Source organism: Tiliqua scincoides, chromosome 1 (assembly GCF_035046505.1).
Source record: "Tiliqua scincoides isolate rTilSci1 chromosome 1, rTilSci1.hap2, whole genome shotgun sequence".
NCBI lineage: Eukaryota > Metazoa > Chordata > Lepidosauria > Squamata > Scincidae > Tiliqua > Tiliqua scincoides.
The window spans coordinates 129,899,661-129,914,923 of NC_089821.1; the positions used below are offsets into that span (position 1 = coordinate 129,899,661).

Genomic DNA, 15,263 nt, shown 5'->3' on the forward strand with positions numbered 1-15,263 from the left:
CTCTCACTTCGATGTGTCAGGGCCCAATCCTATCCAACTTTCCAGTGCTGATGCAGCTGCAATGCAGCCTTGACCTAAGGGAATAAATGTTCCCTCACCTTGAGGAGGCCTCTGTGACTGTCCCTCCACCACAGGATGCAGTGTGTGCTTCATTGGCTTGGCTGCACCAGAGCTGGAAAACTGGATAGGATTGGGCCCTCATTTTACTATATGTAAGGAGGGCTTTTTTAAAAAAAATTATTTCAGTGTGGGAACACTCTAAATTATCATTACCCACCTGCTTTTTGAAGTGGTACAGTCCAGAATGTGACCACTTCATTCTGTATAATGTGCACAATGCTAAATAAACGTATAGACTTGGGCTATACAGTTAATTTTTTAAAAGCAAAAGGAGAATAAGTAACTGCCAGCATTCAGAAGCTGTGAGGCATATATGGAGCACCACGTGTGCAGAGGCTCATCAGTTTCCAAGGGAATAGAGGAGTTTTCACGTACCTGTAAATCTCACTGTTCACAGGAGACAATAAAAGTCTTTGGACTATGGCTCTCACGGAACACAGAAGGAAGCATTCTCTTTAATAGTCATTCAGACAAACACTTTGGGAAACATACTACTTTAAACATAGCAAACTGAAATATACTTGATCCACCTTTTCAGCGAAGTTTGATATGCAAATCAATTGTTTTTAAAAAGTAGGGTTTGCAAAACTTACCTTGCTTTTTGGAATGTGCTGTATTCTTAGTGATATTCAGTATAGAATTCACAGAAGCCATATAGCGAGGGATATTACGAAAATAATTAAGCTGTGGTACACTTTCTTGAAACCTTTTTTTTTAAAAAAGTAAGCAAAGAAATTAAGAACTGTTCTTTAAAAACCAATATAACTAACAGCCCAGTCCTAACCTGTGCTGGAACAGACAGGCCAAGTGGGCTTTGCTATATCCAGTGCAGGTTAGGAGGTGGCTGGAGGGCAACTTGGGTAAGAGCATATTTTTCCCCTTACCCTGAGGAATGCCCCAGTCACCCCTACTCACATCTGTGCCAGCTGGTGCAAATCCAAGAAGCCCGTGTAAGGCTGCAGGGTCTGGGAGTTGGGATTAGGATATGGCCTGCGCAGCCACAGTCGGTCCCACCCCCCTCCCAGGCCCACTTCTCCTTCTGTTTCACCCTCCCCCTGCTCAGAAATGCCCCCTCTCCACCCCCAGAATACCTCCTTTCACCCTCTCCTACTCCCTGCACCAGCCTTCCTAGCAAGCTGCAATTGTATCCCCTGCAACTGGCAGGCTGGTGCACATTCTTCCATCAGCTTAACAGACTCTTGAGTAGCTGCAAACATGCTTTATGGTACTTTTGCATCATCCCTGGGCTGGCGCCAGCCTATCCTCACTTCAGGATTGTCCTCTAATATGTTACGGATGACTTAGAGAAAGGTCTTACCAAGTAATGTGTTTCTGGAGTTTTGAAAGATCCCCAATCACTATTTTTCGAAACTCTTCAGTCACATTTCTTTGCTTAATTAGACTGGTCACAATATGATCACTCAGTTCTATGTCATGAAGAAGCTTCTTGTGGGATTCACTGTGTCTGCACAAGTCTGAAAAACTAGTATCAGGGAGTTGGCAGGTTTCCTGCAATGATCTGATGCTCTCAGAATCACAAAGGAGTGAGGTCATGTCTTGGAGGTGGGATAGCTTTAAGTACAAACAAGAGAGACACCCAAATTATTTAACAGCGAGTGATAAACCAAAGAAAGAAATGTAGCATTTCTGATCCCTTATTTTTTAATTTCAGCTTAATTAAATTAAATTTCAATTTAATTATTGGGGAATAATATCGACTTGCTGGTGGTGTGAGGGTGGAAGCACGACACAGCTGACAAATGTTTTTCCTAGGGAAAATGAGATTTGGGGGGTAGGATTTGGAGTAGTGAAGAAAAAGCATGTTTAGAACTCATTCTCATCTCTTGCTTCTCTGCCCCAAATCATCATTGTCCTCTCCCACTTTTCCCATTGGGTCTCTAAACATGTTTGAAAAGGTAAACAATTGGAACCGTGTGTCTGCCTGTGGGAGGAATGTGAATTTGGAGCAAGGAAGTGGTGAGTAGGTAAAGGGTTTAACACTCCTTCCCCACCAACTTTTCACTGCACCAATCAGCATCAGAAGCCAACTTACTCTTAACATCAGCATCTCTGGAACTGATGTGTATTTCTTGGAGGTATCATGGGGCGTGAGGAGAGCCTTTTTCAACTGTGCTATGTATGGAGAAAGCGTTGCATTTTCTGCAAAGAATAACAAATATTTATTTACTTATTTAAAATTATTTTCTACCTGCCTTCATCTCAGTAAGACAACCTCACCAAGCAGACAACAATAAATGAGAAAAAGAATGTAAAATATAGCATCCCATTAAAGCAATCATACATCAGAAGAGGATCCCCTCCGCTCCCCCAAAAGTAGCATCCAGCAGATTAGACAGCAGTAAATTAGTCCACCAGTATTTTCCCTGAAGGCCCTCTGAAATAACCATGTGTGATGAATCTTCTGTTTTTTCCCATTTTTTTGGCCTGTTTTCCTGTGTTTTGGAAGCCTTTAACTCCCCAAAGGCTCCTGTGTCAGTTCTGAAGTCTAAAAAGCTGCTTTGCAAGTTGCCTTTGCCCTATGTTTAAACTCCATAATTCAGCCCCATATAGGTATTTATGGATTGGAAAGGGGCCTTTCCACCAATCACTGCTTCAGTTGGCCTCTTAGGTGGACCAGCCCTGCAATAATTTAAGGGCCCAAACATATCCAATTTTCCAGTGCCGGTGCTGCTGTGCCAATAGAGCAGGGGTGCCCAAACCCTGGCCCAGGGGCCACTTGCGGCCCTCGAGTCCTCTCAATGCAGCCCTCAGGGAGCCCCCAGTCTCCAACGAGCCTCTGGCCCTCTGGAGATCTGTTAAAGCCCGCACTGGCCCAACGCAACTTCTCTCAGCATGAGGGCGACTGTTTGACCTCTAGTGTGAGCTGTGGGATGAGAGCTCCCTCCACTGCTTGCTCTTTCACATCTGTGATGCAGCAGTGGCAGTAAAGGAAAGGCCAGCCTTGCTTTGTGCAAGGCCTGTTATAGGCATTGAGCTATTGCAAGACCTTAATTCATTCATATAAGTTCATCTTTAATATATTCATTTATGTAAACTTATGTAAATTTATTCAAATTTTAAATGTAAATTAATTCTTTTTTTCCCCAGCCCCTGACACAGTGTCAGAGAGCTGATGTGGCCCTCCTGCCAAAAACTTTGGACACCCCTGATTGCTTCCTGTGTTGGGGAGGCAGTCACAGAGACCTCCTCAAAGTATGGGGCTGCATTGCAGCTGCACCAGTGCTGGAAAGTTGGATAGGATTGGGCCCTAAGTGAACACAACTGTTCCCTAAATTCACCAAATCATTTATATACAATTATAGAACTAGTCATACATGCAATTCTTCAGTCTCATTTCTGCAGATAACTGTACAAAACACACGTAGCATCAAGCTCTCTTACACTTCATCCAGATATCACGTTTGCCAGTGTTATACCAATGGTTGCTGTAAAGTATAATTAGCTGGCAAGCATTTGCTAAACACTTGATGGCAGGGGACACACTGAGAAATTTTTCTTGCCCCCTGCTTTTGCTTCTTTTCTGATACATGTTTAGGAATACACTTCTGACAGTGCAAAATGACACACATAACAGCCACATGAAATGCCATGCTGCCCACAGAGGAATACAGGCATGTGCCGCTTAACAACAGTTCGCTTAACAACAGACCGCATATATGACAGTGATCAAAACACAATAAAGATGCTCTTAATGAGGCAATTTCGTCTCCCATAGCCTGCAGCAGAGTGTCTATTTACATAACAGAGAGGCTCTTAATGCAAAGAAGAGGCAATCTATCTCCAGTAGACTGTGCAGCTGGCTAGTGTCTGGCAGGGAGGGTCTGTTTACACAACAAAGGCAATAAATTGGACTGAATGTTCACTTAATGACCTAACTGCATAACACTGGGGATCGGAGAATGTATCCCTGTTGTTAAGTGGCGCACACCTGTATATTAGAAACAAGAAAACAATATGCCACTTCCACTATAAATGTTACCTGATGATTCACTATCTAGCCCTTCAGTCACTTTCATTACACAACTTAAGTACAATCTGAAGTCATTATTAGGTGATATCTTTAAGAAGATATTTTCAAATTCTGAAAAGAGAAACCTGGGACATAAGAAAGGAAAGGGTTAACTCCTTGTGGGTAAAGCAGCACACACTATAGAATAACTTGCAATGGGACTTATAAAAGAAAAATATTTGCAGATAGTAATTATCTCAGTGTAAATAAACTGAGTTACGCTGATTCTTAAAATACTGATTTACACAATCCAAAATTGTAGGCACTGTTAAAGAAATATTTCCTAGGAGGGCACTGCATTTACAACTTTACCAACTATGTTTATAAATTTCATATATTTGGGGGTCATCAAAAGCCAACAATTTCAGTAGGACCCTCCCCAGCTCTTTCAGGTGTTAACTTAGGAGACAGAGACTAGACTAGAATCCACTGACTAGAATCTCTTTAGTGCAACAGAAAGAGTCTGATTATATAACCCAGATAAAGTAACTGGAGTGAAAATCAGTTGAAATTTTGCGCATGATTCTAAGCCAGTGCTTTTCAACCAGTGATACTAGTGCCACTAGTGGCAGTTCATAGTATGACAAATGGTACTTGAATCCACTGCTATTTCAGTACACGGCACTACCCCACCTGGCCTGACCTAGCTGAAATGGAAATGGCTGAGGCAGTGGGATGCCATTGAGCAAGGTGTGATTCTGCAGCTGCCTGGTCCTTCACAAAAAGCATGTGTTGGGGGGAAAAGGGTGTAGAGGAAGATTCAACTGTAGGGCAAGCCATTGTCTCTGGTGACATTTGCAAAAGTGGCACTTGGAAAAGTGGCACAGCCGATTCCACTTTATCCATGGATTCAGAATCCACGGATTTGACCCACCTCAGGTTCCAAACTCAGAGGAGACTCACAGAGGATCTCCAGGACACGATCATCTGAGTCATGAGGAGGCCTTGCGTGGCTCTCCCATGACTCAGAATGCCTGCCAGAACATTCTGGCAGGCACTTACAGTTTTTGCAAAAAAACTGATTTCATTGTCCAGGATCAGAACCCCCAAGGATACCAAGGACTGACCTGAACTTGCAAAAAAAAAAAAAAGTTAAAAAGCACAGACCTAAGCTGATCAGAAATAAATCTCACTGAACTCAATGAGTAGAGGTATTTCTTCCCATTGAGTAAGATGGGATCCAATATTTTTCCGATGAGTAAGATAGTCAATCGAATCTTTATTACGGTTTCAGATCAGTGAAAAATAAAATTAATGCTGCACAACATAATTGGGCCTGACACAGAGGCCCTTGATTCTACAGCAGCCCAAGGGTTGCTGCGGAATCGAGTAGCCCCATTGTGGGGCTTCTTGCCTTACCTGGGGGAAACAAAAGTCCCCTTCCCCCAAAGAGCCACTGGCAGCTGCCCTGTTGCAGGATGCCATGGCAGCCATTTCGGCACCGAGGCAATCCCGGCACAACGGGTAGCTCAGGATTGTGGTCATTGTCTTACTGAACACAATGGGCTCACTTCTGAGTAAAATAAATCATGTTTCAAACACCTCTATCAGTGAGATTTTCTCCTTAATATGTGCATTTAGGATTGAACCCTTAACCCTTGAACCCAGGAATGCAGGAATCCGAACTTACTTACTAGAGAATAAGTCCCACCGGAACTTAATTCTTAGTAAACATGTTTGGTTAGAATTTATCTCTAACAATGATTCCAAAGGGATTTAAGTTGTTCACAGGAAATCAATTTTCTTCCCTTCTGCAGCCTTAAAATACTGTACCGAAGCCCCTAAGACTCCAGAGCCAGTTTTCAGAGGACTGTAGAAGGGGAAGGAATGAAATTGGATGAACACATTATTATTATTATACAATTTTCACATCTGTTGTTTTAGACAGGATTTTGTTTACATCCACCTATCAAGTCCTTCCCAAGGGCCTAGGACAGGCAGCTATTTTTTGTTTTTAAGTTGTTGCATTACAAATACCACCATAGTTCATGTGCTGTTCCTAGTAAGGTGGCCTTTTGTAATTGACAGACAGTGCTTGTGCTCACCCCGATGGTGTTCAAGTGCTTTTCCAGGTGTTTCAGGATAGCATTCAAGGCCCCTATGACTACTGGTATTACTCTTGCTTTCTTGTGCCAGTCTTATCAGTCTCACATTTACCAATGGCAAACAGTAATTAAGGCAGAGCTATTCTTATTTACATGTGTTCTTCATACAAGGAGTCACAATTTGAGAACAGATAAACTAGTTAAATTGCCAAGTTCTACAACACACTGTAAAAATTACAAAACTATAGACTTACCTTGCAATCACATGCTTTGGAAATGGTGTTTGTTCCAATTCATTCCAAAGTAAAGTTTTATTGAAAAGTGTTTTGGCAATTGTAATGGAAGGATCTATAATGTGGTCAAATCCCCAGTCCAGACTGGGGGCGAAAGTCACATTTGGGGGAAAAAACGAATCTAGATCTTCTTTTAGCTCCTTCAGCAAATCCAAAAACATCACTTTCTTGATAACAGAAACACTGGCCTCAAGTATTTTTTGAATCGACTCTTTATGAAAAAGAATCTGGTCTGCTAGTTTCAAGTGAAGTTTTGCATAATCTGCATCTGTTGGGTTCCATTTAGAGACCATGTTCCAGATTTCTGAAAAATTACTCCAGCCAGATTGGTTGGAGTCAACCTCAAGCATCTGCAAAATTTCATCCATGGAAGAATCCTGATGGGCATTTTCCTGAAGCAGACTGAAGAATACTGAAAAATTATTCCAGGTCGCTAATTTGTCCATGACATTTTGTAAATGAAAGACAGTGTCATTAGCAATAAAGGGAGGGACAATATTTGAAGAATAATAGTTCACAATTTTATTTGTTCCATGAAGAACTGGGACTAGGCACATTGAATTATTGGGTGGTAGCTTTTTAGAGATTGTTGCTAGAGTTTTATAAATCTCCTTTATCCAAGGATTTTTTAACTTAAAGAAGATGTCCACTTTCGAAAGCAACCCTGAAGAAAACTGCAATGATTTGATGATGCATGACAATGCACTCAAAACATATTCATTATTGTTTTTGTAAAGACTTGCTAATTCTGGTGTCAGCTCTAAGTTTCTTATTGAGGATTGGAACAATTCAGTAAATGTTTGATTGGGCATTGTTCTGTTCTCAGAGTCTCTGGAAGTAAAAAGGAGTCTGCAATGGCTATGTTTCAAGGACTCCTGGAAGGTGGCATTTTTAAACAACATCTGAAATATTGCATTAATCACATTTTGGAAACTGCAGTTCTGAGGCCTTACAGCTCTGTGGTTTCTGGTATCTAAGAAAGGACTCAGAGTTAAATGCAAGATATCCACAAACTTTGTTTCTGGTGAAAAGGTGTGCCCTAATAAATACTCATTAAACTCCTTCGGAAACAGAAACTGTGAAAAGCTGTACAAGGTGGCAATTCTTTCTTTATCTTCTGCTTCTTCTAATCTGCTGTCAGAAAGCATAATTGCCCCTTTTCTCAATATGTCATATACTCTCTGGATGGTTTTATTGCTGACATTGGTCAACGGAGGGATCGTTTCTAATTGGCTGATGTTAAATTTATGTCCAAAATCTTTCTGAAAGAACAGATTCCTGAGAACAGTGTGAATTCCTTCTGAGGTGCTGTTACTTTGCGAGTCTTCTTCATCATACTTCCGTAGTACATGGGATAAAAGTCTAGTGAGCTTTTGCAGTTCTATATTGAAATGAAGACTGGAACCATTATCTTGTGTAGACAAATGATTGAGATCCCACCACACGTCCTCAGGAAACCATGGACTCACCGCAGACATAAATGTTTTGATTGTTTCCCACTTTCTCATTAAATCTAAATTGGTCTTATTTAAAAACAGCTTATTCCAAATCATTTTGGATACATTTAATGCCTTATTTGTCTCTTTCCAATGAGGATTTAGGTAGAAAAGGCTTTGAGCAAAAACATCAATTGGTGGGAAAGCCGTATGAAAAAGTCTTTCCAAATAAGTTTTGTAATCTGAGTCAGAGGTTATATTGAAAAATAATTTTAATGAATCAAGTACATCTTCTAAATAGGAAGCATTCATCCCCCATCTTAAGGTTTCAAGGAACTGATGTGTTTCTGTTTTATTGGGAGCTAATGCGATGCCCACATGGACGATAGCTTTCCTAGTCAATTCTAGTAGTTGTAGGTATTGCTTTGCAGTTGTAACGTTCTGACCAGTACTCAATGTATCTGCAACTTCACTCCAGACTTTTGGGAAATCCCTCCATTTTGCTTGGTTGGCAGCACTATTACCGACTTCTAACAACTTAGAAACGGCATTCTTATGGGGTTCACTGTGCAACAAAATAAAAGATGCAAGCGATTGATTCCATCCTGATGGACTGCCAGACAAATCCAGTGAATAAGCTTCTGTTTCATTCAGCATAAAGGAAGCCAAAATGTGCAGAGCAGAAAAATCATTTATCACATCCATACTGCCAAACAATGGTACTCGGCAGGTCCAATTACTTTGGGGGACGTTGTTAGAGATGGCTGTTAGACTTTTATGCATCTTCTCTATCCAGGGATTCTTGTAGTTATGGAAACTGTTCAAACTGGAAAGAAAGGTTGATGAGAGCTGTAATGATTTCACGAGGCACTGAAATTCCTCTGGAAAGTATTTGCTTTTGTTTTTGTGAAACGTTGGCATCAGTTTTAAGTCCCTTATAACATGCTGAAACAACTCGGTAAATGTATGATTATGGATTGTTCTGTTCAAGGAAGCAAAAAGGAAATTACAGTTGCTTCTTTTTAAGGCCTCCTTTAGCGTGGCATTATTCAACAACATTTCAACAGCAATGAGATGAAAATCTTTGACAGTGCAGTTTGGGAGGCTTTCATCACCCAGAGTATCTTCCCTTAGAAAAGGGCTCAGACTCAAATGCAAGAGCTCCAACACTTTTGCTTCCACTGATGTATTGTGCCACAATGGACTTCTATGAAACTCTCGCAAAAGTAACAAGTGTGAAAAATTGAAGAGGACATTGATTTTGTTTATGCTTGTTTCTTCAGTCAACCTGGGATCAGAAAGTATATCTACCCCTTCCTTGAATATTTGAAACAATCTTTGAATAGTTTCATTATTGACAGTCATCATTGGATTAATAGAGTTTAATTCCTTGATATACTTTTCCCCCAGGTCTTCTAACACATGCAGGGTTTTTGTGATGGCATCTAAAACCATTGAGATTTTGGTCCCACCGATATAGTCTTCACCATACTCTTCCACTAAATAGTTCACAAATTTGTTCAACTGCTCAAGATTCTTTTTCAAAGAAAGGCCTGAGCTATTTCGGGGAATATATAGACTCTTGTGTAGTATATCTAAAACTTGCCCATAGGCAATGATGTCTGTATCATTCCATTTTGCAGATCTTAGTATTTCCCCAATACGCCAGTAGAAATTGAATTCATTCGATCGAGATTCACCAACAGAATTTTGGATTTTCTGCATCAAGTCTGTAACGAATGAGATGACTTGGTAACCGTAACTTGTGTTCACATTTGCAATGATAGCAAACAATTTCTGAAGTGTCAGGAGCTTCTCAGGAAAGTTTTCAACTGTTGTAGGGTTAAGCAGTGAATGTACAAGCAGTGGTGGCACCTTCTCCACTGCAGTTAAGTACCTTCTCAGTTTTTCAGTCATGTAAGGGAATTTATGAGAAGTAATCATTTTAATGATTTGCCATGCCTTTGTGCCCCTAAAACTAGTCTTGTTTAAAAATGCTAGATCCAAAATGTTTCTAGTTAAGTTTAACACATCTTGTGTTTCTTTCAAATGGGTCATTATGTTGTGTAAGGGCAACCCATCAAAGCCATTCTGAAGCAGAAGAGATGTGAGATTGTGAACTTCATAGATTTCTTCCATATTAAATAGATTTCTTGATTTATTGCTTATGACATGCTCCATTTGTCTCTGCAGAATTTCAGCCAATCTCAGTATTGTTCTCTCAGATTGTTTGAATAGCTCAAGGTTTTTCAGTTCAGTAGTATTAAGTTTCTCTTGCAAGTCTTTGAAAATATATAGAGACTTCTTAATAGTTTCTAAATTCTTTGAGAGATTGGCCATTTTGAGGTCTTCACTAGCAAAATCTGAAGATAATATTTTTCTGAAACGAAAGGCAGAAATACAAATTAAGTGGAAATGATAAATAGGAAAGTGATTTAAATACATATTATATCTGGGGTTCACATAAACTTATGTTTTTAACTCCTGCATTTAGTATCATATCTCTTGAGAACTAGACATGTAAAAACACTTCAAGAGGAATGCTGTCATTCTGTTTTCCCTTCCAAGGTACTCGTAGATAAGAGTGCAAAAGAACATCCTCCTGGAGTTGAGATTTTGGTTCCTCTTTTAAGCACAATGTCTCACTTCTGTTACATGACCCGATGTTCCCATTCTATGCATGCACACAAACTTTGCTCACAGACACATTGTATCAGATGATGTATTCTTAATATTGTATGTTGGGAGGGCAGCTCTCACACATGCCTATTTCACTCAGTCACAATGCATTGAAAGTTTTTTAGACCTGTATTTGCCTAAATAGTACGAGACCTAAACATTCAGAAAAGCTGGTGAAAGCAACGCATTCTTCCCATTGCCCCTTGATTCAGAAAAAAAAATCTATATTAACAGTACTTCCACCTCCATCCATTCGACTCTATAAAGAAACTAAGGTCTTATTCTCAACTTACCGCAAAACTTCATTCATTTGCACTAATATTTTCTGGTTGTCTTTCCAGTACTGAGAAAGTCTATTAATCTGGGTTATTTCTGAATTGTTTTTCCCTACAACAGAAAAATAAACAAGATAAAACAAAAATATGAATTAATGTCTTTCAACTTTAATAGGGTTGATAGACATCCAGAGTGCGTCAGGATATTTGCAAATCCACCCTGCCCCTTTTCTCTCCTTATGCCAGCTATACTGCTGGGTTAAGTCTAAAGAGTTCCACAGGCCTACACAAAGTCTGGTATGATTCTGATAAATTTGTATAATATACACTTAGGTTACACGATCCAACATTTCTTGGTGGAGAATCTGGGTTATCTTAATTCCGGCCAACTGGGTAAAGAGGCACCTTTCAAAGTGGTGGATCTCTTATATTTAGCAGGGGGAGAACAACTATGGGTGCAATCCTAACCAACTTTCCAGAACTGGCATAGCTGTGCCAGTGGGGCATGTGCTGCATCCTGCAGTTGGGGGCGGTCAAGGAGCCTACTCAAGGTAAGGGCAATGCTTGTTCCCTTACCTCGGAGCTGCATTGCCCTTACCTTGGTGCTGGAAAGTTGGTTAGGATTGCACCCTATATCTCTGCACCACTCTGCACTGCACCCCAATGCAGTGTCTCTTCTAGTGGCTGTTGGCTGGGTGGGAGCTGTGTGAAACTGGGCCAGGAGGGGAAGGAACAGAGAGCAGACTGAGGCACTTGGTGGTGGACCAAGGCTGGGAAGAGAGGGATGTTGATGGCAGCAGGTGCCACTGATATCCTATCCCCCTTGTTGCCTGCTAGGTCAATTGGGATTTACATCAGCAAAGTAGTTAGCACAATACGCCCATATGGGAGCGGAGGCTTGTCCTGGAGCAAGAAAACAAATGTTCTCTTACCTCAAGGAGGTCTCCAGAACCCAAACTCCCCCGCAGAAAGCAGCACATGCCCTGTTGGGCTGTAAGATTTTGAAAAACATGAAGAATACATGTTCCCACTTTCCATTGGCATTTTATTGTCTTTCATAGATGTTATAAACCAAATGAAGACTGTGTAAAGCTTCAAATGGTATTATGACAGTTTAAGATCACTGCCTTAGGTCTGACTCCATTTTGTGAGCCTTCATCCATGTTGCAGCAGCTGTGGGAAACTTGCTAATTGGATGGTGAGAAAAGGAGCTCTTTATCTTAAGCTTCACTTCAGTCAGGTGAACTGCCACATAAAGAGTTGGACTTTCAAGTTCTTAATAAGTGGAATTGGTTACAGCTGCGATTCTCCATTTGGGAGGGGTCAGAGTGAATGATTGACAGTAGCCCCAGGTGATTACATCATTCTTGCAGAAGTTTTGGCTTGACCCAAGCCCTTGTTGGGTAGCTGGTTGGCTGAGAGCTACCGTAAATTTTAGGTATTAAAAACAAGTTGGGCGGGTATGGAGCTGTTCTGGGCTATTCCATTATGGACTCCTGTTTCTATCAGATGTAGTGTGGTAGGTAAAGAGCTGTCCTTTGCTTACACTCAGAGGCTGGAAAGGTGAGAGTTAGGGATAAGCAAGCTTAGCTTTACTGCTTTAACATTGTGCGTGTGTGTGTTGTATTTATTCTCTGAAATACCTAATGCCTTTCAAAGTAAAACTTAATCTAAATTTATTCTTTAAATAAACCATACCATTAGTACAGGCTTGAGTCTGTGCGAGTACGAAAGGAACTGGGATTCATAGTCTGGGCTGTTCAGCTTACCTCTGTTGGAATGTACTAGAATCTTGAGGTATGAGTTCCTGGAAGTTCTGGGGGAGCTCAGAACTTGCAAGAGTTGGGAAGTAACCCATAGGTTACCCCTTGGCAATTGCCTCAAAGACTCGCCCATCTGTTAGTGTGTGTTTGGCTAATCAGGTACATATGTGTGAAGACTTGTACTCAACATTTGGCTTATTCATTTAAGAACAGTAGCCTGCTTTCTCATGGTGTATTCAGACCCTTGAGATTGCAGGATACTTAAGAACAAACTGGGAATATGCCTCCCTGACTCACTGAGAGGCAGTGGGCCAGGGTTATATAAGAGAGAGAGACCCAGCACTGTGACAGGTATATCAGTCAGAGAGACCCAGAGAGACCCAATCAGAGAGACCCAGCACTGTGACAGGTATAATGAATATGGCTTTGTGCAATCTCACACTTATTTTTCCTTCAGCATTGTTCAGGTATCTACAAATGAGACAGCCAGACTGAATTGCCTCACCTTGCTCTGAACAATTCTGGGAACATAGCAGATTGCTAATGATGTTGTCCATGTGACTTGTGATTACTGGTGAATCCTTTTCCATATCCATGACGAACCTAACAAAACATGGTGGAGAATAGAAATAGAATTTACAAACAGTGGTGATCCTGGCCCTGGTACTTCCAGGGGCCACTAGCTGCCACCCCTCCCACCCGTGAGCTGCCAGACCCTGCCTCTCTTCTGGAGGTCCAGGGAGGCCACACACACCCGACACAACCCTCATGGAGGAAACCAGAAGTGCCATTTTTATGTCCTTAGAAGGCATTCTGGGGGCCGAGGAAGCCTTCCCAGTCCTCAAAAGGCCTTCTAATGGCTTAAAAACATTTCTGGTTTCCTCTGTGAAACTGGAAGTGATGTTTTCAGCCCTCCGAGGCCTTTACAAGGCCTTCTGACGGTTGGAAAGGCAGCATGCTGTTTCCCTAGTCCTCAGAACACCTCTGGGCAGAAGATCCTGACTGGTGCAAAGGGGGCGCTGCAGGGGGTGGATGGCAGTGTGGCTCCCCCAGGCCGGCACCCAGGGCATTTGTACCCCTTGCCTCCCCTCAGGTATGCCACCGTGTACAAAACAATCAAATAGAAGGGACACATGACAATGAAATAGTTATGATGAATGAAAATTGCTAGTGAGTAAGAAAGATGTCATTGATTCTTGTTTGTCAGATCAGTGAGTTATTACATTTATATGCAACAGTGAAAATTTAGATATTTCTTTTACCCTTTCTACAATATGAACAAGCACAGAGATCAGGGTTTGCATAGAAGGTGAGAAACATACATATTCTCTAGGCTAACAAAACACCAATTTCTTTTAATGCTTTCAACAGCATTTGGCACAAATTCTTCTAAAGCAAGACACACTGTATGACTAAATGTCTGCACTCAACAGTTAACTGACAAATTAAAATCAACACCCCAAGCGAAAATGCACGAGATAATTGTTCCTCCTGTCATACCAGATGCATGCTTTCCCTCCCTTTCCATCCATGATAATGTATTAGTGGTGGCTGCCACTGTGCAGTGGAGAGAAAGAGTAAATGGGTATACCTCCCCTCCACTAAAGAACATATAACACCCACTTGTGCTTTATTCCTTCCACTCTCCTGTTAAGGGACAGAATTCACTTCCATTAAGCTACGTATCATCATGAAAGAATGTATTGCCCGCCTGTTACTGGAGGGCAAAGCAGAGGATAGAAGGTAGTGTCTGTGGTAGCAGCAGCCAATGTATGAGCCAGCACTAACTGTTTCTGACTACCTTTCTCTTCACACCTCCCTCCTCCTCAGTTAATACACTGTTTGAAATAAGGCCCTTCACTGCCATAAGAATAATACAACTGTTAGCAGAGCTGAGAGACTAAAGCAGTTCCACACCAGAAAACTGAGGTTTGTTGAGAACTTTACTGGAGTAAAGACAGAATTGCAGCCATTGCAGCCACAACAAGACACAAAAAGAAGTCAAACTAGAGAACTAGTAAAAGTAGGAGAGAGCAACCCACAAGCCAGCAGGCTGGATCTGGCACCCACCATGATCCTCCCCCCCCCCCAGGTGAATGGAGCTTACCTTTCTGCCATGGGCCTCTCTGTTGCACCATGGATCACCACAACCTTCATACCAGCCAGCCAGCCAGCTGCACATGCTCAAAAATCAGGGCGCAAAGCCTGCTGGGGCAACAGACTCTGGAAGCAACTGGTCAGTGCAAAGGTTGGGGGGCGATCTGTGGTGCGACAGAGAGGTCCCGAGGCAAACCGATAAGCTCTGTCCACACTGGGGACATCTTTATGGGCACACAGCAGTCTCCACTTTGGAGTCCACTGCTTTAAACAAACTCTCCCTATTGACTGAGGCCAACATTAACACAATTGCTGACCAGGGTGGCTCAGCTCACATGCTGTCACTCTTCCTACAACACCTTGATGTTATTAATTCCATTTTAGCTCAATGTTCCAATTTCCTAGATGGGCAGAGCTTTAAGTCCCATCTCTTGGTGTCCAAACTATAAAATACCATGTTTCCAAAGATGCTGACCTGTTTCAGAAGAAACCAGAAGAGGCTGGAGAACACAGCAGCAGACAACC

General features: G+C 41.6%; 1 protein-coding gene across 1 annotated transcript in view; it reads right to left on the reverse strand.

Moving 5' to 3' along the window:
• ABCA12 (ATP binding cassette subfamily A member 12) overlaps positions 1–15,263 on the reverse strand; it is a 142,887-nt gene that overhangs the window by 90,051 nt on the left and 37,573 nt on the right. Inside the window, exons 8-13 of the mRNA XM_066622088.1 lie at positions 6,875–10,304; positions 6,450–6,838; positions 4,121–4,236; positions 2,174–2,280; positions 1,439–1,692; positions 714–826 (exon numbers count right to left, since the gene is read on the reverse strand). Coding sequence (XP_066478185.1) covers positions 714–826; positions 1,439–1,692; positions 2,174–2,280; positions 4,121–4,236; positions 6,450–6,838; positions 6,875–10,304 — 4,409 coding nt within the window. The remainder of the gene's footprint in view (positions 1–713; positions 827–1,438; positions 1,693–2,173; positions 2,281–4,120; positions 4,237–6,449; positions 6,839–6,874; positions 10,305–15,263) is intronic.